At 47.8% G+C, this 26,578-nt stretch overlaps 1 protein-coding gene across 1 annotated transcript in view; it reads right to left on the bottom strand.

Annotated features, from left to right (window-relative positions):
- Positions 1-25,621, bottom strand: part of GPC1 (glypican 1) — a 191,757-nt gene extending 166,136 nt beyond the window's left edge. The window contains exon 1 of the mRNA XM_014870295.2: positions 25,145-25,621. Within this exon, the coding sequence (XP_014725781.2) occupies positions 25,145-25,301 (157 nt within the window). The 5' untranslated portion in view covers positions 25,302-25,621. The remainder of the gene's footprint in view (positions 1-25,144) is intronic.
- Between the last annotated feature and the right edge of the window lie 957 nt (positions 25,622-26,578).

Raw genomic sequence — 26,578 nt, 5'->3', positions numbered from 1 at the left:
AGAGTAACTGGGTAAAACACATCTCCCAAGACCTGACCCACAATTCAGCTCTAGCAAGGATTTTTTGTTTCTATCCTCAACACTTGTATCATGTCACTGACTTGCCTTTGTTTAACTGAAGATGTTTGAAGCCTAACTCTCCCCAGATATCCCATGTTCATCTTTCCCCAAGCATGAGGATATAAATCAGCACTGAACAGAAGCAAGCAGAACACCAACCAACCAAAAACGGCCGTGCAAACAGGAATGTTAAAGTTATTGAAAGCCATGAAGAACCAGCTTTTTATTCTCTTTCCTGTCGTTCATGGTCCCACCTGTTGGTTAACCCCACAACACCTCCCCTCCAAAGGACGTTGTTTCCTCATCTGCATGGATTTCAGTCAAAAAGCAGACAGATAAAAATGCCACACCAAACAAATTCATCAGTTCTGGTGCTGCCTCTTGCAGAGAGCTTTCAGCTAACCAAAGTTTAAATTAACTTTCTGAGAGGGCACGAAAGCCAGACCTCATGTAATTACATACTCATCCCTCCCTTGGGCTCAATATTTATTTATTTTAGGATGTCTAACAGCTCTCTTGGGCTTGCTCTACAGCTCTGGAAAAATGATTACTTAGTCCCTGAACCTACAAACTGTATTCTGTGTAAATTTTACATCCAGAGCTGTGCCAGGTGATTAAAAAAGGCAGAATTTATCAAACTTTCTGAAAGCTTGATTTGCTTCATGGCTCACCTGTCTTCATAAAACCCACTGCAGGCTGGAACAATGGGTAAAATTTCACAATCAGCACTTGAGTAAGAAAGAGAAGGTATGTGCAACTGCTTAACTTTATTGATTTTTATTTTTATCTTGTTTCTTTTCACAATAATTGGCAAGGGTTATTTGGTTGTTTTGGTTTTTTTGTTTTGTTTTTTTTTTTAAACAACACCTTATGAGGTTATTAATAAAAGTTCATGGCCCACTATACTTTAAATCTTTTTTTAGCTCTCAAAGGGGATACAATCCACAGTTTGAGAGGGAGACAATCTTTCTGGTCTTAAAAATCTATCAGCTCTTATATTGGTGCTTTAATTTGCACACGAGTCATTCCCCTGCAACACCCAAAAATTGACTCTTGTGGGCTTTAGAGCTTCCCCCATCCTCAGAAGGACTTCCCAAGCTGTGGATTTTGTACCATGAGAGGTCCATGTGCAAAAGCAGATGTTTTCCCACCAAGGTGCTGCCCTGGAGGTCCATTTGAAAAACATTATAGTGAATATATGAATGCATGGAAACACGCAGCTTCTTGTTTGTTTGTTTTAAAAAAATGGTATTTCATAACATGCTGCTTCAACAGCTGGAACGAGCTCCAGGACTGGGCTCCTCCAAAGGGGATATCCCATTAAGATACATGACAAATTGAGCATTTGTGTTGATATAAGATCTGCTTTTCTCACGCTCTAGGAAAATGTGGTGTATTATCTCTTTGTCTGGAGTTGAGGGTAACTGAACTGAGGATTATGTGAGGCTGACAAGGACCTTTGTCCCCCTCCTTTCCCTACAGGCTGCACATGCAGTTTTTACCAGCGTTCCCAACACTTCACTGCACACAGAGGAGCAAACCTTGTGCAAAGCCACCTTTCCTGGAGGAGCAGAGACACATAATTTGCTTTTCATTCAGGAGGCTGGCAGCCAGGCTTCAGACTACAGCTCTAAAGTGTGCCTGTTCCATACAGTGCCAGTGGGAAATGCAACCATTTACCTGCAGACTTCCCTCCCAGCCTGCCAGCCTGGCACCCCTCCTGTCCTCACACCAACCATGCCAAGGCACCAGAGACACAACCAGATTCTGATGATCCTGCCAGTAAAAAGTCATTTTATCTATTCATGGTCTGCACTGAGGACTAGAAAAATTAATTCCATGCTAAACCATGAAAGAGCTGGTTCTCAATTAACATGAATTGACACCCCCTTAACTGTATGATGTCTGTTTTTTAATATTGTGGTATGTTAGTTTGTAGCTCAGGTTTTATCCATTCAGGCTCTTTACTGCATCCCTAACATTTTGGCCCCTCTGGATCACCAGCCTGGGAACAGCTGGATTCAGTCAGCAAACTTTTGCTCTCTGGTGTAGGGTGACATGGCCAGCAAGAATCATGCTGCCAGCTTCAGAAAATTAAGTTTAAAAGCAAGCCTAAAGCTGCAGTGGAGGAGGAGAGGAAGGGAGAGAGGAATCACATTTTTGTCTATATCACAAATATAGTTTCATTTTGTTCTTAGCCTGACTGAATCAATCACTGTTCCCTGACCATCCTGTATCACTCTTAAAATACAGTAGAGTGAAACCATATTAATGAAAACCAAGGAAAATAGGAAATGTGATTCTAAATACTGAGTTCTCAAAGCAACCTCAAGCAAATCATTCTACTTTATAGCAACTTGATTTCCCCAACCACAAAACAGAAGAGCAAATGCTGTGCTGTGACTTTTATTTGAGTGGCTGTTCTGAAGTCTCGTAGGATATGCTTCACAGATGGAGAAGCTGATGAGGATATATACATATATATGTGTATATATATATATATATGCATATATGAAACATTTATATGCCCCAGCGTGCTGAGCTTCCAACATGGCAAAGCAGCAATGGCAGTGAGAGAGTGGAAAATATAATTTAACTCATGCTGGTAGCTTTCAAAGTATAACAGCTCGAGTTCCTTCCTTCCACAGGTGCAACTGCCTGGGTAAGGGAAGTGGGATCTCATTTTACCAGCTATGAACAGTTCATCCTTCTTGTTGGTCACTAGCAACATACTTTGGTGTGTTTTAGGACCTGGACAAACAGGAGAAAATAAATATCTTATCAAGGGAAAAGACTGCAGATATTTTTTTATGACCTGTGGGAACAGAAGTCCTAAAAAATCTGCAAAACATTGCATAAATGTCTCCAGATAAAACTGTTAGCTCTAGATGACACCCATCTCCTAAATGCTTAATTGTGAAATTATTTCCCAGAAGAGTTTGTTTGTGTTTTGCTAAACCATTAAAGACAGGCAGCCCAGATCCATGCAAAACCCCCAGCAAGGAAATACTTAAAGTATGGGAATGTTTTAGACCAGCCAGAGGATTGGGACTGCTAACAGAAATCAACAAGTTTAGACTTAAAAATGAAAAAGGCAATACTTCAGGACTGTTTTATAATGCAGACATAAAAGAGATGATAACTATTTAAAATACTTCATAAAAGTACTGGAACTAAGCATCTCCTAGAGCAGAGCCCTGACAAATCACCCAGCCACCTACAGGCATTTATGGTTGTGGCTGTCCAGGGATCACTTAGAAGTAAATTAGCAACGGAAGTCATTACACAAGGAATAATTTCAAGAAACTGGAGTCTCAAAAGCAGAAAGTGAATGAAGAAATTGAAATTGCAGGCAATGGGGCAAAATGACAGCATACCAGACAGACTATTTCCTCAATGAAAGAAATGTGAATTATAAAAAAGTCAGGCAAGTCAGCATGTGTCAGAAGTGCCCTGAGGAGCCTATCCTTCTTTCCCCCTTTTGGCTGCAGAAGGCCATGTAACACTTTCATTTAAGTGAGAAGGCACATGATGAGGTTCCTTGAAAGCCATGAACACAGACTCCTCTGAGCCTGAGGATTGCTTCTGCCAGGTGTAATTGCAGTGCCCTGGCCCTGTCAGCCAGCACCCACCACAGAAAAGCTGAGCTTCTCTGCAACAAATTTATCTCTGAGAGGGAATGAAATTCAAGGAGACTTGAAATTGAAGAAGAGCACAGAAACCACACTGCTATTTCCTGCACCCCGCTTTGACAAAATGGGACCTGATATTTGAGATGGGCAGACCCCTTCATCTCATTACTCTGTGACAGGATGAGAGAATTTGTGCAGGAAATCATATACTCTGTTCCTCCAGCCTGGTGAAGTACAGAAAAAGTGCTTGGAACTCCTTACATGTTCTTCATTGAATATCCCTAAAGAGAAAGTCCAAAAAGGCTGTTACACCCTTAGATACCTGAAGCCACACAGCTCTTAAGGCATGCAGAGCATCCTGGGGCAAATTATCACAATATTCTCACCCTTGTCCTTCTCTCTTCCTCTAACATCTGCACTTGGACTGCCAAGCATACAGATGTTTGCTCTGATGGGTTATCCCCTCTCTTCAGCTCTCCTCCTCCCCTCATGGATGTCTGGTTCTGCACCATGACCGTGGCACCAAGCCCACCTTCGAACCAATTTGCAGCCTGCTGCCCCTAGAGCAGGGCAGGTGTGTGCTGCAGAGCCAGGCAGTGCAGGAAGGAAATGCAGGACTAGCAGCAGCACTAATGGGGCTCCCAAGACATGAGAAATTCCTGTTGGTGGCTCCATCCCATCTCCCATCCAGGAGAGGAGCAGCTATGCAGCTGCCAAGTGCTGCAAACCACAAAGGCTGATCAAATGGGGGCCATACTGGCAGACATGTGCAACAAATTGGGACAACTTCTTATTTCCCTCTGTCACTGAGCAGGGCAGAGGAAATGCACTCCGGATACACACACGCACCCAAACCACAGCCAGCTTGCTCTGGGGGGGCTCAGTCCTAATCACAACCAGGTCTCTGCTGCTGCAAGCCCCTGCTCTGTGTCTTTTAGCCTCTCACAGCACACACACAAAGGCACAGGCTGCCTCTTCTCCATGCCACAAGGCACTGGCCCCGGCAGGGTGGCTTGTGAAGAGCAGCTATCATTTGGTCAAGATTTGACACTCCTTCCATTTCTGGCTGAGAAGAAAATGGATTGAGAGCAGTCCTGAGGAGAGGGACTCAGGGGTGTCAGTGGATGAGAACGAGACCAGCCAGTGGGCTGCAAGGTGAATGGACTCTGCTATCTGTTGGACTGGAACTGCAAAAGCACTTGTTCCCAGCCCAGTGGTTCAGCTTTAAGAGAAGCTTTAATGGAAGCAGTTCAGTCAACACAGGTGGCTTTGAAAATCCTACTCTTAAAATCCTTTGTGTGTCGGCAGCTGCTGCTTGGCCAACTGAGAAGCCCTGAGGCTTCAGCCAAGTTGCTTTTCCCCATTTATTGTGAGCACTGAGGCCCCTGCCTGGCCTGAGCCTTGCTGGCTGACAGAGGATGTAACAGCAGCATGAAGACTAAGGCTGTGCTCTGCTCAGGGACGTCAGAAACCTCTGGCTGTATCTCTGTTGCAGAGATTTCTAGCCCCAGAGCCACTAGTGCATATCCTTTCCTCATGACTAAGCTCAATAAACCGCAGCACCCTGACCCCTGTGTGTGACAAGTCTGATTTTCACCTTGTCAATCCCGATGAAAGGTCTTTACAGACTGTCCCTGCACAGCCCTCGTGGGGCCTTATCAAGTGCTGCTGAAAGGAGAGGAACCCACACAGATGGCTGCTTTGGAAAGCCCTGTAACCTGTGATCTGGATATGCAGGAAGCAGCTCCAATTTGTCTTGACTTCTGGTTCCTTTGCAAGAGGCTGGTGTTTACATAAACAAAGTGAAAGCAGAGGCTGCAGTGGTGACAGACAAGCCCTGAGAACTTCAACAGAGGTTAGGACCTAGGGCAGGTTGCATCCCAGCAGCTTTTTGTAAAAGGTACTGCTGTTAACTCTCAGGCTGGACAAGGTAGAGAGCTCTTTATGAATTACAGATAAGCCCTCTGATGCACCAAGTGCCAGGTATCCTGATGCTCAGCTAAATGCAAGGGAAGAGGGAGGAAAACCACACAGACACACCTCATTTCCCAATGTGGTGTGAGTTTATAATCAAACATTTTTGGAGGCCAAGGAACAAACTTCTAAAAGTACTCCCATAAGGCTGTAGACAAGCGGTTAGATCTTCAAAGAGCACGCTCGAATTCAGGCATATAATGAAGCGGACAGATTAAAACAAAACAAAGCCAAACCCATGCTGAGACAACAGCAGCTGAGAACGACAGCTGAGAGAGAACCGTGGGCCACTGGGGAGAGCTGCAGCCCTGCAGCCTCACCCAGCAATGCTGCTGGGACAGCCCTGCTCCTCCTGCCAGCTGCTCTACAAAATCTGGCCAAGGAACCAAGCAGGGAGAAGGCAGTGCATGCAAACCATCAGAAAATGTTATCTCCATCAGGGCATGACACAGGCCCTACAAAGCATCCCCCTTCTGGTAAGAAAGATAAAGGGTTCTGTGGGATTTGGTGACTCAAACGCTTACATTACTGCAAATAAACACTCCTGGCTTTTGCAGATGTCTGAAGAACTGTCAGGCAGCTGTGCAAAAGGAACATGAGGAAATTGCCCATAAGAAAATGGTTAATTCAGACCAAAAAAGGCAAGAGCAAAAGAGCTTGGCAGATCTTCTGAGGGCAAAGTTAGAAACCCCGCTTACTGAAAGTCTGGATCTGGAAAACTCAATCTGATAGACTTAAAAGACACTATTTTGGCCTGTCAGAGCCCTGAACCAGCCAAGTTCAGCCCAGCTGCTGCTGTTCACAGCTACAGTGCCACCTCTGAGCATTGAACTAGAGAAATGCAGCTTTCCCAGCACATCAAGGACCTCTGAGCAATGCCAGATAATTGTGCACCATCAGCTAAAAATAAAAAATCATGTTTATTTGGGAAAGGTTACATATTGGAAAAAAACTATTTTTAAAATATAAATTATGACAGTGTTGAAAAAGGTGAAGGTAATGTGTTTTTAAACAGTTTCACCTAGTTGGCAGAAGGTGATGGTGGCTTCCTTCTTTTGTGTGTCCCACCAGTGCTTTGCACTACCGTGTCACAGTTGGCTGCAGAAGTGATAAAAACTGTTAAGGAGGCATCCAGGTTTTCTCCTCGCAGTTTTAATGGCTGCTTTCCTTTTGCCAGTGCTGTGCTTGGCCTTCTCGTGCTCCACTCCAAGATATTTCCACCAGTTCTCTTTACCAGGACCTGGCAGACACAGCCACTTCTGATGGACAGAAGTGTGCAAACAGAAAACTGTTTTACTGAGCTTCACAGAGCCCAAGGATTCCTCAGTTCTGCTCTCACCTGACTCCCACCAAGGCTCCACTGCAGGTCACCTGTCCTGACAGGTTTCCTGCGTGGATTACAGTGAGGAGCCAAAGGCTGGAGCAGGTGGAAGCACCAGGAGAGCCCTGGGGTTCCCAGGGATGCCACTGGTGTGCACAGTGAGGGGCTGCCAGCACACACCTGCCTGCAGGGTGGCAGGTAGTATTTGCAAGAAAACAGTAGGGGCACCACGACTGCACAATGATAAAACATCACGGAGTTTGTGCTGAGTCTCCTGCCTCATGGGGTGGCAGAGATGGGCTGTTCAGAGAACCCTAAAGTTCTTCTCTCGTGGAGAACAACAAAAAAACTTAAGGAGTTCTTCTTTACAGTTCCTTTTCTAACATGCACTGGGACCCCAGTGATGCTTTTGCTCGGCTTGGCTTCTCCTTGTTATTGGCTTTTGCAGCACCTCACGTGCCTGAGGACACATGGAGGTGTTTCATCAGCCCCAGTGCATAAGGCTGCATGAGGTATTGGAGGACTGAAGTCATGACCCAGCTTTCCTTTCCAACTCCATACTCCACGTGTCAGGCCAATATTCCTTCTTGCTGAAGAAGGAATGAACTCAGGTAACTCAATTATCAACAAAGAATCAATTAAATTAGTGCAGAAAACAGAAGATCGGGATAGGCAAGACTGCATGGATAGTGAGTTTCCTGGCATATTAAACTCACCAGAATATCCCATTATAGCCTTTTTCCACATGAATTTTCCAAAACAGTTTTTTGAGCTTCCACAATCATGTTTCTTTACCGAGCAGCATCCTTTTTTGCTGCCTCAAAACTAAAGTCTGCCCTATACACATGCCTGAAGATAAGAGGCCCTGAGTATCTGTCACTTGAGAGGTTAGCTTAGATTGTTTTTAATAGTTTGTGGTACTCATAACTGGTTTTAAACTGACAGGGTAAAGTGATAAAAGAGTAAGATCTGTGTTTCTGAGCTCACATCAAAGAAGAGCTTTAAAGAACCACTAAAAAGGCTGTCAAAAAGAAAGGAAGGCTTTACCTAGCAGCCTAACAAAACAAGCTTCAAAAAAAAAGAGAAATAGTGTCCCAAAACAAATGAACCAGAGAGGGAAAATGTTAGTAGAAAAGTAAATATTTAACAGGGCCTGTACCTGCTAAGAGAAAGACAAAAAAGCCTGAAAAAAACCCTGATCACGAGAAGCGTTGGTTTTTGCTGCAGAAAGAAAGGATGGCCATAGGATTTGGAAGTACTTACTGTTCTTTTCTGCACTACTGACTACGTTAGAGTCATCAGCCTGAGCTCAGCTCTCTGTTACACTGCACAGAGCCTTCTGATTATTCACTCCCCGACACGAATTTCTCTTACAAGGCTTCTTTAAACTTCCCTTTGTACCCCCAGCTTTTTAACTGCCATCACGAGCCTTCAAGGTTTAGCACTGGGAGACAAAGCAGAGGCCTCCTGATGCAAAGATTAATGGCACTCCACAAAGAAGTGCAGACACATGAATTATCCACAGGTCTTTCATTCTCCCACAGCCTGCTGCCCAGAGCACTGTGAGACAGGTACACACACACACATCCCCTGGAGATGCCCTGGGGGTGAAGGGCAGCAGGCAGCAGCTTTTCCTGGTGGGTGCTTCCCTCTGGATCCGTGATGCACAGAGTGGCAGCAGCTCTCACAGCTTCTTCTGCTCCGTGCTGAGCAATCCCAGAGCAGATGGTGCTCGGGGCTTATACCTGGAGCAGCGCTTAGCAATCTCAGAAATGTGTTCTGATGTGCACTTCCCCTAAATTGTCTTTGCCATTCCCTAAACAAGAACTCAGCCTCATGGAGAAGTAGCTCCTCAGTCACTTGGCTCAAAAAGTGTCCATCATCCAATTCCAGTAAGCGCTACTCAGCGGGGATGCAAAAAGAGCTTTTGGCAGCACCCACTGCTGTTGCCAGCCAGCATCTTCCAGGTGCTCAAGTCACTCCAAGCAGCTCAATTTCCCTTCTCAAGCTGCACCACTACAGCTATCTGATATTGTCCCCTTTCTCCAGGCAGCCCTTACAGAAAAGAAGATGCAATCACTTCCCCAAATCTTAAATTGTCTTTTGAATGCAACTCCTCCTTAGAATTAGGCTTATTAATAAAAGCCCTTTTACAAATTCATCCAAGTGAAGAACAGCTGTGCAAGTTCAAGGGCTTTGCTAGTTTAAAAGAGAGGAAAGCGCTATTTTAGATAGTGGGAGATGAACTTGCAGAGCTTGCTGCCATGGGACTTTGTGGGGCAGAGCTTGTCCAGCAGGTTTAAAAAGAGATTAGATAATATTCATGGACAAAAGGTCTGTGAAGGACTGGGCAGAGATGTACCCCTGATATCCCCTCTGGAGAAGCCGTGGGTGTTTGGGAGGATGAAGTGGCAGACTCCAGAAAGGTGGCACAGCCACACTCGGTTCCTCAGTGTGTCCTCTGCTAGCACTGCCAGACACAGCCTCCAGGGTCGAGTCAGCCCATGGGGTGACCTTGTCAGACTTTTCTTGCCTTCCTGTAGGGCACCCAAGCCCCTCACACACCACTCCTAAGTCTGGCTGTCAGAGCAAGAGCCAGCTGCCCTGTGGAGGCCAACCAGACACCACATATGGAGCCTGAAGAGCTCTGGAGCCCTGCTTCTGTACCATCATCAGGCAAAATAGAGCACAGGGAGGAAAACACTGCAGAGGAAACCGAACTTAGAGTTATTGTCACCTTGCTCAAGTTCCTTTTGCACGTACCAACATCTGAATCCTTGCCTCAGCTCGGTGGGTCAGCCCAAGGAATGCAGGTGTACGGATGAGGGCCACACCAGCATCTCCACAGGCACCGGGGGAGGGAAACAAATCACCCAATACATGTCAATTTTTATGTCAACTTGATATGTTGCATGTGTGATTACTGCAGAAACCAACCTGGGTAATTACAGCCATCTGCACCCATTACTACCATTTGTATGTGTATTCATAGAAACTGCACATTAGTTAGGCATGCCATTGCACAAACATATTAACCAGCTAATTAATTAAAAGAACAGACCTTCTCTGCTTAGGAGGAGCCCATCACCCACTAATCTCAAGAATATATTTTCTCCATCTGTTAGATCACTTGCTCCCTCCCCAAGGTCAGTAGGGAAGATGCAACTGGCCTGCAGGCTCCAGAAAGCTGTGCTGGGGTGCTGAGCATTCTGTTTTAAGTGACTTCCTTTGTGTAGCAAGGCTCCCAGACCATGGCTGCTTCTGGAAACACGACCATGGCACTCCCACTGTGCTTTTGGATCACCTCAGGTGACCTCTGCATTAGACACCAAGCATCCTTCCACCCCTCCCAGTGCTCCTTTGCCAAGCACAGGGGGGCTCATGGCATGCCCCTAACAGGGCAGCACTCTGGCAGCCCAGTGCACATCCCTACAACCCCTCCTGCCAAGCTGGGCCCTCTTCTGGCTCCTGTTTCTACAGCAATCTCCCAAAGCAACAGCAGATTATAAATATACAGGGGATGGCTGTGCCCCAGTGCTTCCCTGACATATGGTTCTATCTTCAGTCAGAAAGTCTGCATTTAAATTTAGGGATGGAGCAGGAGGTTAGGTTTCAAAGTTCCAAGATAAATCCCCTGGGAGGAAGCAATGAGGCCAGATTTTTGTCCCTGTGGTACAGCCTTAAAGCAGATGGGAGCAGAGTCAGTTCTGTCGAGCAAAGCACACTCTGGTGGAGCCCTGAGAGGCTGTGCCCAATTCTCAGATCTTTGAAGACTTGCAGGAGCTCCAGCCCCCTGTGCCAGCTGCTGCTACACCAGCCCTGATGGGATGGTCACGACTCCTGCTGAACACCCAGACTCTGGGTAGAAAAATATGGCTCCAGCTACTGCCTTATAATAGCTCCTTCTATTACAGCAAAGGGCAGCAGGATCTGCTTCAGGGGGTATCAGAGCTCCATCAGCCCCCATCCCTTTCAAAACAAGTGTTTGTGTGAAGGGGTTATAAGCTACAGGCCCAAGAGCTTCGGTCATTTTTCATTTGTGATGAAAAAAGGAACAAGTAAGTTTCAAATGATTGTGAAATATTCGTGAAACAAGCCAAACCCCTCCTCCCTGCATACATGAAATGCAGTGCTGAAGAAGTTTCTACAATCCAATAAAGCGTAAAATGCTTCCATTATTTGACAATACAAATGCTTACCCTAGTTATAGACGAGCCCAAGATAACTCCACAGTAGATTTAATTTTGGTTTTCCTAAAGCTACAGAAAATTTTCTATCTTTATAAATTTTTAAGCAGAAAAAAATACTTTCCATTGCTCCCAGATGTGGGAGACCAGTTGCAGCTGAGGGTGCTCTGCCAAGTGGGACCTGTGCAAATACTGCACTTGGAGAACCCCAATTGTTGCCAGGCTGTCTGATCACTTTACACTTGTCAGGAAGCCTTCTGGTATCTCCTGCCCAGCCCTCTCATTCTACAGCTCCAGAGATGTCCTGAGCTCTGCAAAAACAGCAAAATACCAGGGGGCAGCTCCTGCCTGAGCTCCTCCTGCTGCAGAGGACCCAGGGCAGGACCAAGGGACCACAAGACACAGGCACTTGGATCATTTCCAGATGATCGTGCAGCAGGGCCACATCACCATCACTGTACATGTTCAACACACAGGCACTTTCCTCACACCCTTCTCCAAGCACAGGCTTTTTACTGCTCTGCAAAGCACCAAATTATGTGATTAATTAATCACGGATCCATGACTTGGTCCAGTGCTTTCTGAACTAAGGAAAAATGCCTTCAAAGAAACTGCATTTAAACGTGGTCTGAGCAATGCTGTCTTGCTCCTCTCCTCTGCAGGAGGCACAGAGCCAGGGCAAGCCTTTTGGGAGAGCCTGCACCCTTGGGTGCTCCCACCCTGCCTGCCCCAGCCAGCAGGAGCTGCTCCCTGGGCAGAGTTATCCTCTCCTTGTGCCGTCTGACCACCTTGGCCGTGCTGAATCCAAAAGTCATCCAAACAAAACCTGCCATCCTGGATCCCTCAATCATCTGAGAAGCAGCAAACATGCTGAGTTAAGTGCAAGGTAAGCAGTATTTTTATTTGGTTAATTAGAATTGCTCATCAAATGAAAACAAAGGAGTGATTTACTGCAGAACTGGTACAGGTAGTTGTTGCATAAGTACATTCCTGCATATTTGGCTACATTAGGAGTATTTTTTAATTAACAGTTTCTCCTTGGCTAAAGCAAACCATAGAAAATAAAGAAAGAGAAGTTTCACACAAAGATACTGCCGAATCCCTCAACTGCCAGCTACTTTTTTTTCTGCAGGGAGGATTTTAAATTAAAAGCAGATTGCCTTCATTAGCGTTACCAGAAGCCATGTAACTGCCAAAGCTGACAGAAACACAACTGTGATTTGCAGATTTGGCAAGTTCCATTTTCTCTTTCTGCAAATGTGGGTAATGTCATTTGTATTAAAGGGCTTTTGTGGGGGACACTGCAAAAAAACAACTCCTTCCCCAGGAGAGGAAAAATATCTCCAGAGCAGCAATTAAGTAATCTGGAGCTCTCAAGTTTTCTCTCCTTGTTAACTTTGCAAGAAAGTTCATTGCATTAAATTTGTGCTGAAAATGGTCAGACAGTATGAATGTTACAAACTGTCTTCTCCTGATGACTGAGCAGAATAGAGTAGCAAGCCCAAAATAAACATTTCAACAGTGATCTTTGACATAGAGCCATACTCAAGCTTTCCATGACATGTTGCCAAACCCTCAGAAGCCATTCAGCATGGGTCTCACCAAAATCCCTATTTTCTTTACTTCATTTTAGCCGAAAAGGCTGATGATAGGAAAGTTACATTTCTACCGAGGGCAGCTGTGTCTGCAGGCTTCATGCTCTGCTCCAAAGACCCAGCCTTGGTGAGAAGGGGAAAGTCTGGGTAGCATTTTTACTCTGATTGCAGTGTGAATAGCTGTGAATAGCTGCAGAGCAGAGGCGGGATGCATGAATGGACTCCACGTGCCCTGCTCCCCTCCCCGGTGTATCAGTCTCCTCCAAATTCTGCTGTCCAGGCTCAGCAAGAAAACTTAAGATCCATAACAGAGGTGTTAAAACCCACACAGGTGTATTTCAGTTTGTGTTAGATGTGACACATTGGTCCCTGGCTGGGGGCTGAACTGAGCTGCTGGTGTGACAGCAAAGGCACAGGGGTGACCCTGACCCCCATGTGCTCCTGGGGTTGGGAACAGACCCTCAGCACCAGCCCTGCCCTCCTGGGTGCTGCTGGCACAACCTGCAGCCATGCCCAACGCCTGCTGCTTACAGAGCCTCCCCCGATGAGAAAACGATGGAAATTACAAGATGGAGAAACAAGAGAAATGGGAAATGTCCTAAAGAACCCAGCTGCTCAGCGGCATGGCTCTAGAGACCACAGCATCCCCGAGTGAATGAAGGATTTATTCCCCCAGCTGCAGCCAAAATGGGAAGGTCTGAACACAGTGCTAAACTCTGCAGGAAGTAGTCCAACACAGCATTACCACAGTCACAAATGTAAAGTCTGTCTGCAGTAATTAGGATTGTACTACATATGATTTATTAGATACTGTCTTATAATCAAGACTAAAATAGCTGTAATTGTAGTTACCAATTTCTTAACTGTCTAAAAATAAAGTGACAGATGTAATGCAGTGGCAGACATGGAAGCAACCGAAGTAATGTTAACCTCCATGGAGCCTGCAAAGGTAACCACAGTGTGCCTGCTGCTAACCTTCAATCCAACCTGAGTTCAACACCCAGTGACTCTGCAATTTTGGTTTGTATCTTCAAAAGAACCAGAGAAGCCAGTTTTGTCTCTGTAGTCCAACTCTGTTTCACCACACAGTGAACAGACTTCATTATCCATTGAACTGAACACTAGGTAACGAGTTAACAATAATTAAAGTGAAAGAGACACAGATTAAAGGAATTTATTATTCCCTGATCTGCAAAGCAAATTGTTTAGATACCTGCAATCAATGAGTAATGATGAAACAGAGTAAAACCCCAACAAACCAAAGAGCCAACAACAGGCTCGTAAAAATCTCTTCAGTAAGGTCCATGTATCTTCGTTAGCTGAACAGCACAGCATTTTAATCAACAAACCCCCCTGTCTTTATGCATCATGAGATCAGAGGCACAGTGTGGCCCAAAATTATGCCTTTACTGTTTATTATTCATGTATCACAGGACTGATGAAGATTTATGGTCCCATTGTGCTAAGTACTGTACAGTGAAATTCAGAGAAATACTAAGAATCAGTAGTCCAAGACGTTATAATTCAAAGACAAATTACAAAAACAAGGTATTGTAATTTAAAGACAGTAATGAACAGATGGGTATTGGAGATTCAGACAGATAAAGCAACTTGCCCAAGGTCATGCCAGACACATGTGCCAGAGCAGAAAATTTAACTGATCTCTGGTGTACCAGCACAGGTTTTTACTCATGTAGGAAAATGCTGTTGCTCCTCTTTGATTTCACTAGATGTCATATTTTATAAGCCAATAAATAAGTTCAAAAATTGCTAATGTTGCATGGCAGTTCTGGAAGGATTTTCTTTCATCCTTCCCTCCTCAGAAGAGCATCATTAACAAAAGTCCTCTGTCTACACCTACACCTGATCTGGCACAATTACAGCATTTGCACAGAATCACAGAAAAATTGAAGCCTTCGAGTCTGCAGCCATCGAGTCCAACCCCTCATTCAAAGCAGAACAAACTAGAGCAGGTGCTCCAGGGCCTGATCCACTCAAACTCCGAGTATCTTCAAGGATGGAGATGAAAATCACAGCACCTCTCAGGACTCCTGTGTTCAATCACTCAGATCGAAAAAGTCTTCCCACGTATGAAATGAGAATTTGTCCAGTTCCAGCTCGTGTCCACCCCCTCCTGTCCTGCTACCACACACAAAGTCCAGCTCTGTCTCCTCTGTTGCCACACTGAGCAGTTGCAGGCAGCAGTGGGATCTCCTCTAGCCCTCTTTCTTCTGGACTTCACTTGCTGAGCGAGCCCAGTGTTCAGAGCTGCCCCTTGGGCACACTGCAGCCCCTCCAGCAGCCTGCTGCCTGTGCCAGAGCAGCCCCACTCTAGCTGTACCTTTCCTGGACAGGTACCCTGAAATGGGGCATTGTGCTCCAGATGCAGCCCAAAAGCCACCAAACAAGACTGTAAGGCACTTCACACCCTTTTTTAAAAATAAAGGATGCAAATATCTGATTTTCTATTATCAGTTTTTGCATTTTTATGCATTCTACGCTACACAAACCCTGCAGCCTCCAGTTTACAGAACAACACAGGAATATTGTTTTTGCACACCACTTGTGGACATTTGCTGTTCCAGGGGTCTCAGCATATGCAGGCTCCCAGAGCAACCACTGCTCCCATAAAGAACCCTGGAAAGGGACACTTCACAAGTCTTTTTCTGTAGCTGGCAAAAAGGATAGCCAGGTCAGCCTGAGTGATGTAAAGTGCTCAAAATATATCAGTGACAGCAGGATAACACAAGACACCGTGCTGTTGGACACACATACATCAGCAGATACATTTAGGAACTTCAGTCCTAAAACCTGTCACACAGTGTTTTGCTAACAGTGAAAAACATTTAATTTACGACTGTGACAGGAGATCTCTTCAGTGCAACACAAACAGTAGCAGCAGTGTTACTAATTAAACCAAAACTCAAGCTCCCAGACAGCTGATCTAGGATAGTGGGAGAAGTGATACTGCATTTCAACACAGTGGCTTTCTCTCCTGGTTTACAAGTAAAATGTGCCACCTGTCAAAAGGTGTTTGCTCTCTGTTTATTTTAAGAATAAAGTCACAGCTTAGGCTTTACTTATTTATATTTGCTGGCACCTGTGAAGATTTACTAATAAAAATTTCATTTTAATTAGTTCTGCAGAAGTGCTGTAAACATATGGTTTAAGTTTTCCCTGAATGTACTGCCCCAAGGAGCAGCATGATCAGTCCTCTTGGTCATCCTGAAACGAAAAGCTTGGCACAGAGACGTTTGGGACTTTAGTGATCCCACAACTGAACAGTGGATATGGCAAAACAAGCTGTCCCCCGTGCTGCTGTACAGATGGGACAAACAGCTGGGTGTCAGAGGCAAGCTCTGCATGCCAATGGCACTTTTATACCAACTGTGACAGCAGAGCAATGGAGTCCCAGCTGTGGGATGAGCCATTCCTCCATTTATGGATACAGTCAAAGCCACACCAAGCAAAGCTACGTGCTACACCAAAACACAGGGATCACATCGTGCCCCAAAGAGGGCTTTGCCTGCATGACAGGTGTGTTTGTGGGCACAGGGCACATGGCCAGGTAACACTCACCCCTCACCAGCTCAGCATGTGGCCACCACACACCTGCAAAAGTTTGTGTTTCGGGCACAGAACAGACCTGCCACAAATCATAGAATTGTTTAGGTTGGAAAGGACCTCTAAGATCATCGAGCCTCGCTGTTAACCCAGCACTGCCAAGCCCACCACTTGCAAAAGGCAAACTGGAATGCTTCTCTGACCTCCCCAGGCTCTTCCCAAGAGCTCCTGCACCAATCCCCCAACACACACCAGCTGGGACACTGCTACAACCCACTGCCATCGATGGCTGGGACACAGACCGGGGGAGCCTGCAGCTGAGTCCAAGGGATTTCTACCCACAGGTTCCCACTATTGTGCAGCCCTTGCTCAAATTCACAGCAGATGAGTCCCTTAGCTATGCTCTGGCCTTGAGAACCTCTCAAATAAAAATACCAGCCTCCTCCTCCCTCACCATGGAAGCCTCCCTGAGACCTCCCACAAATGCAAGGGGGGAGAGAGAGGGGAGGGGTTCCTTTGGTATTCTGTCACAAAGCCAAACAGATGTTTGTAAAAATCCAAACTGGTTCTACAACTGCTCTAAACCCGGACAGCTGCACACAGCGAGCAACTGCACTGGGGGAGAAGATCACTGCTCCCACATCCAGGGACTGGAGTTTAATAAACCAAACTTCCCGTGAGTTACTCAAGCGCTCTCATTCCAATTTAGCGTTTATGGCAGAGGAAACTGCTGAAACAAGAAAAGTGAAGCGGCTTTTCCAGCTCCATGGTGAAAATTTGCATGCAGATGGGGACTAGGACTAGCCCTCCCTTGTGCCAGACCCAGACAGTAATTACAGCACCCGGTTTGCAGCACGCAGCTTATCTGGGGAGGAACAGACACTCTGGGACAGCAGCCCTCACACAAAAGTCTGTTGTGCTTGGCACTCACTTCAGGATCAATTATACAATGAAATCACCACAAACTTCAGTGCAGCAACATGAACTGCAAGCAGAAGAGACTGAAGTAGCATCTTTATATCTGTATTTTTAAAAATGTAAAACTACTGCTAATTTCTGGCAGTGCTTTTATTATGTATTTATTTATGAGCAAAAATTACAACTCCGGATTTCTAAAATACTCATATTTTAGAAATATGCCCATCTGACTGAATTATACAGGATAGTTTTACAATCCTATAAAATACTAATTTTTTGCAAGCCAAAACTATTTGTCATAGAGTATTTGTATTTTAGTAATATAAAAGATTGACTGTCTACGTAAGTTCTACAATGTTCCTCCCCAGAACCCCAGCAAAACTTATGTTGTTGTTTTCTTCTCTTTTTTATATTTTGGAAGAATGCATGGCAATTGAAAAACTGGTTTTACTCATGTTGCTAGCACAGGAGTCTGTAACAGCTGGGTAATTCTGTATTTCTGATTCACGCTGCACTATACAGAAAAGCACATAAAATCAAATTAGTTTTATAATTTCTATATAGGCAACACTGTTGTGAGGAGTGTAAAACTCAGAAGCAAAAGCACAGTGAAAAAGCAGTCACAGCTCTCTGTTAATTTGAACTTGAAGAAAGAAAAGTTTTCCTCCATATCTGAAGAATTCCCAGTAAAACAGGAACACATTACTGGGCAGAAGTGACTGACCAAGCTCACAGCCCTGTCACGTTCAGACAAGCATTTTAAGTGTCTGCACTCTAAAGCTTCATTATTTTTTGCAGAACAATCTGGCAGCAGAGGTAACCCGATTCCCTGGGAATCAAATGTTACTTAAAGACAGGTTTCACCTGTCAGGGATAAAACATATTCTGAGCAACAAAGTGTCAGGGTGTACAGACATCAGAGGAGAGGGTGGTCTGCCCTTCACGGCTAACAGAGAACGGAGGAAATTTTCCTCCCTCATTGAGTTTTGAATTTTATCTGTTTTTTGTAACTTTGATGGGAAATATTCTAGTGCAATGGCAGCTACAGCAGTGTTGCTCAAACTACAAAACACGGTGGAATAACTTTCAAGCAACTGCTATGAGGGTTCCTGCAAGCTTTAGGATCTGTCTTTCCTGGGTCTCTCCCCATCAGGATGGGGCAGAGTTAATCTTACAGCCATCAGTAAGACACAGGTGGCAAAAAGGTGTCACTTTTTCCCAGGTAAATTTAAAGATGCAGAGATTGTTATGGACTTGCTCCAGGCCACCCCCTATGCAGGTGGTGTGTCTGCCCCACAAGCTGTCCACTCGACCTCTCCTTCCTTCTCACACCTCTGCCTGGGAGTCAGTATTTGAAGGAAAATTGAAAAAAAAGCCCAATACTGGCCTAACCTACAGAGGTAGAAAGGAGTGATTTAGGATTTTCAGAAAGACTCAATCTGTGCAGCAAGTTCAGAAGGGGAGATGAAAGCTGAGGAGAGCACTTGATGGTGACTTTCCTGCCACCCAAGCAGAAGCAGCACGTCCAGCCCCTCTCTCTGAATTAAATTAACACTCAACTGAGCAGAAGCTCCGGCAGAGGAAAAGCCAAGAAGGTGACTCCAGGTTTGCCCCATGCCCTCTGCAGGGCAGAACATTGCAGGGACATGGGGGGGCCCTCAACCTGCACCCAGGGCAGGCAGAGCCCAGCCCTGCTCTTGTGGCTCTGGATGTGCTTCCATCAGGGGACACCCTGCCACTGCAGGACAGGACAGGACACCTCAATGAGGAAACTCTGCAAGGGCTTCTGCTGTGGCTTCCCTGAGCCCTCACCACCCTGGGGGAAGCAGCACTTCTGTCTGGAGGCAACACCTGCCCTAAGAGAAGTTCGGCAGAGCCAGCTGAGCCAGCTGTGTGCCAGAGCAGCGTGCTGTTTTGACAGTATCCCCTCCCTGGGGCTACCTGCCTGCCTGCTGCATGTACACAGAAGCATCCCATGGGGCAAAGAAAGAAACCCAATATACAGAAACATGTAGCATTCAGCAGGGACCTGAGCAGCAAACAGAAATTAAAGCTGTTTTCCCCAAGGAAGCCTGTGGATTTCCACAGAATTGAGATATCTATTTCCCTGGTCTTCCCCTGAAATTCTCAGTTGAATGCTGGAAGCAAATACAAAATTCCTCCTTGTGCCAGTGACCCCTGTCAGTCACTCCCCCAACTTCCCTGCTCCTCACATCCACAGCCCCACAAGACAAGGAGGAGGAACACAGGAGCTGCTGCCACGAGAGCAGAACTGCAGCCCTGGCCCCAGCCACGCAGTGCCGAGACTACTGCAGACAGCAGGGTCAGGATATTGCTCAGACCAACAGCTCTCTGAGGCTGGAGCCATCCTTTTATCCTGCCTTCCCCTGCCATACTGTGCCTAATGCAATTTGATGCTGCAATAAAAATAGATGATCCTCAACCCCCCTCCCCAGCCCAGTGGACACTGGTGGGTCAGGCACAGAGCCTGGGCTCAGCTGCTGCTCATGGGCAGCTGCTCCAGGGCCTCTGCTTCTCTGTTTTCAGTTGTCGTTGTTGTGACCTACAAGGAAAAACCTCTGGCTTTAAATACACATTTTTGATAACGAAGTTACCAGCTCCTGCCTTTGGCTAAGTCAAAGCACACTTAATTATTGAAATCACCCAGAGGAATATATCTATCTGGTCCCCTCCACGTGAGACAATTGTACTGAAAGCAATAGAACATTAAACCAACTGTTTTACAATCGCTGCCAAAAACCACACATCTCCTATCAAGCCCATCCAGAGAACCCAGACATTGACTGATATGTGTTCTCAAATAAAGCAGGGCACTTGCAGGGCAGGAACAGGAAAAGGAGAGATGAGGTGAGCTCTGCAGTTTCACTCAGTGGTGCTGGTGGGTGTCTCCAGCCATAAAGCCATGCAAATTTTCGGGAAAAAGAAATAGCAGGCATTCGCTTCACCAACAAAAGAAGCTGTTGAAATAGGAGGTTTTTTTTCAGACACAGCTGATAAGGATAATTACGTGGTGGAGAGCTTAGTCATCCATCTCCCAGCGACAGGAAAGCAGATTCTCTTAAAAATATCGCCAGCACCGCGGGGCTGTGGGATGGCGGCAGGAGGGTCCCCGGGCTGGGAACGCCGCTAGAGGGCAGCGCTCGGTCCGTGCATCCCGACCCGGGAGCGCTCCCGGCAGCGCCGGGCGCGCACCGTGCCCGGCTCGTTCCGGCCACCCTCGCTGCCTCCTGGCATTCCCACCAAAACACCTGCCGGCTGGAGGAAAAGGCACAATTCCCTGTGCTCTGCCTCGTCCAGAAACAGCGCTCTAAGCCCAGCACGCTACAAAGGCCATTCTGATCTGCCCCGAAAGAATTCAGTTCACTAACGGGATGCTGTCGCATCTGGGAGGGCTCCGTGGAGCTGAGCTTGAGAAATCCCTCGTGCCCTGAGGAAATACAACCCAAATGGAATGACCACCTCAAAAAGTGCTGGATCAACAGAGTGCCCCTTTTAGCCATGGGTGACAGATCCTTCCTTGGGAATGGAAGAGCCCCAGATTTTATGTTCCAAACCACAGATGTAGGATTGTCCCACTTTGGAAGTGCCAGCAGCTGAAATACCCTCCAAGATGGGCTTCCATTACCCCCTTCCAAGAGCCTGATCAAGCCCCAGCTGTTTGCCAGACCTGTTCTCTACTTAGATCACATTTCTCTAAAGTGCTCCAACACATACACTTGACAATGTTTTCATCAGCCTAAAAGGACTAAAAGGTTTAAAAAATGGTTCTGATTCCTTTCAGCTGAGGAGCCAGGGAAGGATCTGCATGAGATATGTGACTGGACAGGCAGCCTGGCAAAGTCCAGCTGCCTTTTTTCTGTACCATTCTCTTCTTTGGCTGCCCTGCACCCACCGTCCATGTCAACAAGCTCAACCAGGTCAGCAAGACATGTCTAGGAAGGATTAGTCTCAGGAATAAACAAACCAAAGCAGAAGTCCAAACCAAACAGAAAACAAGGGCCAAGCACATTCACATCAAATCACAACCCTCAGATCTTCTCCAGTCCGTGAGGGAACCACCTCTGCTCGAGACACTGGGGAGCAGCCACCCGCCCAACATCAGTAACGCCAAGACACTCCTATAAGTCAGAGGAAGCTGAATATCCCCTCCACAGGATGATAGTTTGTGGTGTAGGCTCACTCTCTTTATCACAAGACACACTGTGAGCCTAAGACAACCAGTCCCTACCCCAGGCACTAAGAAGCAGCCCTAGAGCAGGGTATGTCTCCCCTTCAGTCCCAGAGGAGCAGGGGACCCGCAGGGGGGCGATGGTGTCTGGGCAGCAAGAAGGTGAGACAGTAGAACAATTGTTTCCTCCGGAAGACTCAAGAGGAAACAGAAAAACTGGAAGTTCTCAAACTGGTTTCCCATATTTTGTAGCAATCAGAGAAAGGGGATGTGGGTCATCCAAAAGCAGAGTGGTAACACTCTCTAACACGGAGGAAAGCTGTGATCAAGTTAGTAGTACATTTCATGGGAGCAAGTGGTGTAACTTTCCCAAACTCAAGGAGTAGGGAGCTTTTCCCTCAGCATTAGAAACTTTCTTGTAGGCAGATCTTCACCTGAGACTCTGGGTGCACGGCTATCTGTCAGGATTGCTAACACGAGCAGACACTGCTTTCATGTTTGGGAATTTTGCCATTGACTTCAAAGTACTGAGATATAACACCTTGTGTATTCCCTAAACACACTTAATAACAGCACCTGACACATTTAAAGTGCTTAGACATGTTAAAGGCATTGTACAACATTAGCAAAAAACTAGGAAACCCTGTCTAGGTGGTTCATGAGAAATCTAGTAAGCCAAGAGTCTATCCCTCCATCAGATGCTTATCTATTAGCCAGCTAATCACTGTGACTGCTTCTCCAACTGATCTGTACAGCCACAAGCAGGGACTACCTTCTGGTGAGCTGTGGAGACACTAGATTATTCATGATCCTCTTAAATCATAACTAAGAATCGAGATTAGAAGGTGTAAAGCATGCAGTAAATGCTCTAAACCCAACACAAACACAGCCAATCTCAATCTGAGTCAGAGCCTGCATGCTGGGAGCTCATTGAACTCCTGCAGGGCAGCTCTGGGGTTTGGCTCCTGGGGCTGGGCTGCTGTGACACCAACATACACCAAGCAGTGCCTGGAGCCAGGTCAAGGCAGACAGGAGCATGGAGCAGCACCACTTTGGGGAAAAGGCCATAGGGCTAAGAAATTAATGTTCCACTTTGCTTCAGGGCAAGCAATGGAGAGAAGGAACAGAAAAGTCTCCTTGGAGAGGGACAAAGGGAAGGGCTTTTGTCTCCAGACAACTCAGAAATAAAATAAAAACATGGTTCATATGGTAGCTCTTAAGACATGGAGAAGGCCACCATCAGGAAACCTCAGCACAGGTCCAACTGGAGACAACATTGAACCCACTTATCAACAGCTCTTAACCTAGCCAAAAGTTGCCCAATCACAGAATCACCAAAGTTGGAAGGACCCTTCAATATAATTTCATCCAGTCATCAACCCAGCACCACCAGAACAACCCCTTATCCACATCTCCAAGTGACTCCACCACCTCATCCGAATGCATGGCTACTCTTTCAGTGAACATTTTTTCTATTATCTAATCTGAATTTGCCCTGGCACAACCTAAGGCCATTTCCTCTCGTTTCACTGGAGACCTGGCAGCAGACACCTGCCCCTCCTCAGCTGTGTCCCTGTGGATGCATTCACAGGCGTCAGTGCTAACCTGACAAGGCTCCATGCAGGTGACAACCCCCATGATCAGCAAGCCGAACTGCTGCCCCTGAAACCAGCCTGAAGCAACGGGCAAATGTGGAATTATGAACTGCATGATCCTGTACTTGGTACGTGTGGGGATACTGCAAGGAGGGTCTTGACTCCTCTTCTTGGAGACAGCAAAATTGGCACCAACCCTTGCACCAGCCTGCACAGCTGCTTAAAAAGCATCGAGGATACACAACACTGTGCTTTATCAGGCCATTTCTAAGGTTATATCTACATTCACTGATGTTTCAACTGCACTGAGCAAGTAATACAGTGACACAAAAATGCGTTCCTGAACATGCATCAGTCAGGAGGTAATTACCAATGGAAATCATCAAGTCTGGTAGCTGTTTAAACACCAGGCTAATGGTAGCAGCAGCAGGTTTATGTCTGGGACCTTCTTCCTCCAAGCACTTCTTTGCCTTACTTTCCATGTGGTATTATAAAGTTTTCATGGCATTTATGTAGAGTTCCCCTGTCTGCAGTAACAGCCAGAGATGCCCGGTTTGATACCACAATTTTAACTACTGTGTGTGAGACCACCAGCGTGTATGCTCACACCAACACACAGCAGGAAACAAAACTCCCGGATCCTGGAAATCTGTGTCCTGACACTTCTGGAGCCTCAACGATTTGCAGGTACAAGATGTTTTAGTGTCTGCTAACCTGCAATATGTGATACTTGTAACCGCAGCTGCTGCGAGCCGAGCCGCGGTGACTGCCCCGTGGTACCACCCCTGTGCACAATGCTGCAGCCACCTCCACCAGTGTTTGTAAACATTCAGCCTTCCAAGAACTTCCCACTCGAAACACCACAGCTAATGTATTCACATCTGCAATAATTAGATGCAAATTTATAAAAAGCCACTTTCTTGCTCAACTGAAGTACTTTTCTATTAATAGCGATGTTCAAATGATTCTGAAACTCCCCACTGTTTAACTTGGAGCACTGCTCGTTTTACTTTGGAAATTTACTCTCAGTTGTAACTTGACAAAGAAGGTATCAATTTATTCACATTTACGAGGCATGTATATGGTTCAGCTTTCTCCGTTCATAGGTCAGACAACAAATTGGTTTCTCTGAAAAATTACCCGATGAAATATTCAACATAAGGCATTGTGTAGCTTAGATGTGCACTACAAACTGCAGTTTTACTGGGGTGTCCCTGTAGATTGGCTCTGGCACGTACGCCTGCATGTTTTATGCTTTGTCTGAAGAAGGAAGCTCCCACAAGTGAGGAGAAGGCTCTGGGATACGGGTCACAAGTCGGTGTATAAAAACTTTGGTGAGAATTGTAAAAAACCCTACAATGCATCAGCATATTTTCCCCACGCCTTCCAAGGAAAAAAAACCAAAACCAAACCCAACAGAAACTAGACCCTGAATATTCTTTGCTATTTCAATTGTTTCCAAAGAGGAGGAAATCAACCAAGATTTATCCAAAGCCAGAATGAAGGCAAGAGGACACACTCTAACGTAGGTTGCACAGGTTTCCTCTGCACTTCACGTTTGACACGGTCATTTTACTCCTGCTTCATTTTCAGTAAGTGGCAAATACCATTTACACGTTTGCTTCCCATCCAGAAGATTTAAATAAATCAATTTCTCTCTCACAACCTTGTAGCATTTTCCAGCTCCGACACCAAAACCCCTTACACTCTGATTATTCTGATTTCTGAATCAAAACCCTGAAACCGCTTTCAGTTGTTCTCAGAACAGAAGCAACGAGACAATGAGAAAAAAGAAAGAGCCACCACTGAACACTTGGTGCGACCACCCCCCTCTCACAGTTCCGTTCGCATCGCCGCTGCCGGGGAGAGACCCTTTCCAGCCCGGGCAGCGCTGCCAGCGGCGCTGAGAGGAGCGAGGGGAGCCCGGCTCTGGGGAAACCTCTCAGGTCCGACTTCTCGCCGCCCACGACCCGAGACAAACTCCAGCGTGGGGCGGCGAGCGCTCCCCCGCCCGCGGCTCCCGAGCCATGCCCGGGCATCCCCCGGCTGGCAGCGGCCCCGGGGCTGCTCCGAGCGGGGCACGGCACCCTCGGCCCCCGCGGGACTCACCGGAGATCTCGGCCTGGGGCACGCCGCTGAGGCTGAAGCCCTTGGCTCCATACAGCTGCCGGACCTCGGCGCAGCTCCTCGCCTTGCTGCCGCTGTCACCGCGAGCCGGGGCGGAGGCGACACACAGCAGCCAAAATCCCCACGGGAAGACACGCATCCTTCTCCGCTGGCCCCGCCACCTGCCGTGCGAAGGGCAAAGCCAAGGTCCCTGTGCGCGGGGGCGGCCGGGGGGATGCGGCCCCCTCCGCGGGCAGCCCCGGCGGGACGGGCGGGCGAGGGCGGCGGGCGGGCGAGCCCCGGCTCCCGCGGCGTGCGGGGAAGGCGCCGCCGAGTTCAGCCCCGGACGCCGCCGCGGCTCGGCCGAGGGGGGCAGAGATCCAAGTTCGGCCGCGCCGCTTCAAAGCCCCGGAGCGTGAGCGCGCTGAGGGCTTTTGTTCTTAGCGCGGCCGCATCCCCGGGCAGTCCCGCCGCGATGCTGCCGGCTGCGGCGCCGCCGGGCCGGGCGGAGCGCGGCGGGGCGGGGCGCGGGGCGGGCTGCGGGGCTGCTCCCGCGGCGGGGCCGGGCCGGGCTGGGCTGGGCTGGGCTGGGCTGTGCCGGCACCGCTCCACCTGCGCGCCGAGCGGTGGCGGGGCGGCTCCGGGCGGGCAGGGCTTTCCCCGCCGGACGTGGCATCACGCGGCCCGCGCCAATCCCGCGCGGGGCGCAGCCCCCGCCCCGCCCCGCGCCCCCGCCGCGGGCGCTGCGCAGCGCCCCGAGCCGCCGGAGCATCCCCGAGCGCAGCCCTGGCCGGGCAGAGCAGGGCACACACGGCCCCTCAGCCGCCGGAGCATCCCCGAGCGCAGCCCGGGCCGGGCAGAGCAGGGCACACACGGCCCTGGAGCATCCCCGAGCGCAGCCCTGGCTGGGCAGAGCAGGGCACACACGGCCCTGGAGCATCCCCGAGCGCAGCCCGGGCCGGGCAGAGCAGGGCACACACGGCCCTGGAGCATCCCCGAGCGCAGCTCCGGGCCGGGCAGAGCAGGGCACACACGGCCCTGGAGCATCCCCGAGCGCAGCCCTGCTCTGGCCGGGCAGGGCGCACAGAGAGCGGACAGCGCTGGGGGCCGCACGCCGTCCATCGGCAAGGACACGGGGACAAGGCGCAGCGAACCCTTCTTTGTCTGCGGCGTGGCCCCGGTGCTTAACCTGAGGAGCCGGAGTTCCCGCAGCGCGGTGGGAGAACGGGCGTGCAGGAGACTTAAATCACTGCACGCTTAGACCGGCGAGGAGAAAGCAGGTCAGCTGAGAGCCGGAGAGTTCCAGCAACGTCCTGGGGAGGCTGAAAGTGCCCCTTTAAGAGCACATGTGGAAAGAGAGGCAATTTTCTTCGACAGATTCTCATCTTTGGAGTTTACTTCATACAAAAGCCTGCCAGCTCCTGAAACTGATGCTCT

The sequence above is a fragment of the Sturnus vulgaris genome, chromosome 10 (assembly GCF_052056855.1).
Source record: "Sturnus vulgaris isolate bStuVul1 chromosome 10, bStuVul1.hap1, whole genome shotgun sequence".
Lineage (NCBI taxonomy): Eukaryota > Metazoa > Chordata > Aves > Passeriformes > Sturnidae > Sturnus > Sturnus vulgaris.
Note: the sequence above shows the minus strand (reverse complement) of the source record. Positions and strands in the feature narration are given on the sequence as shown.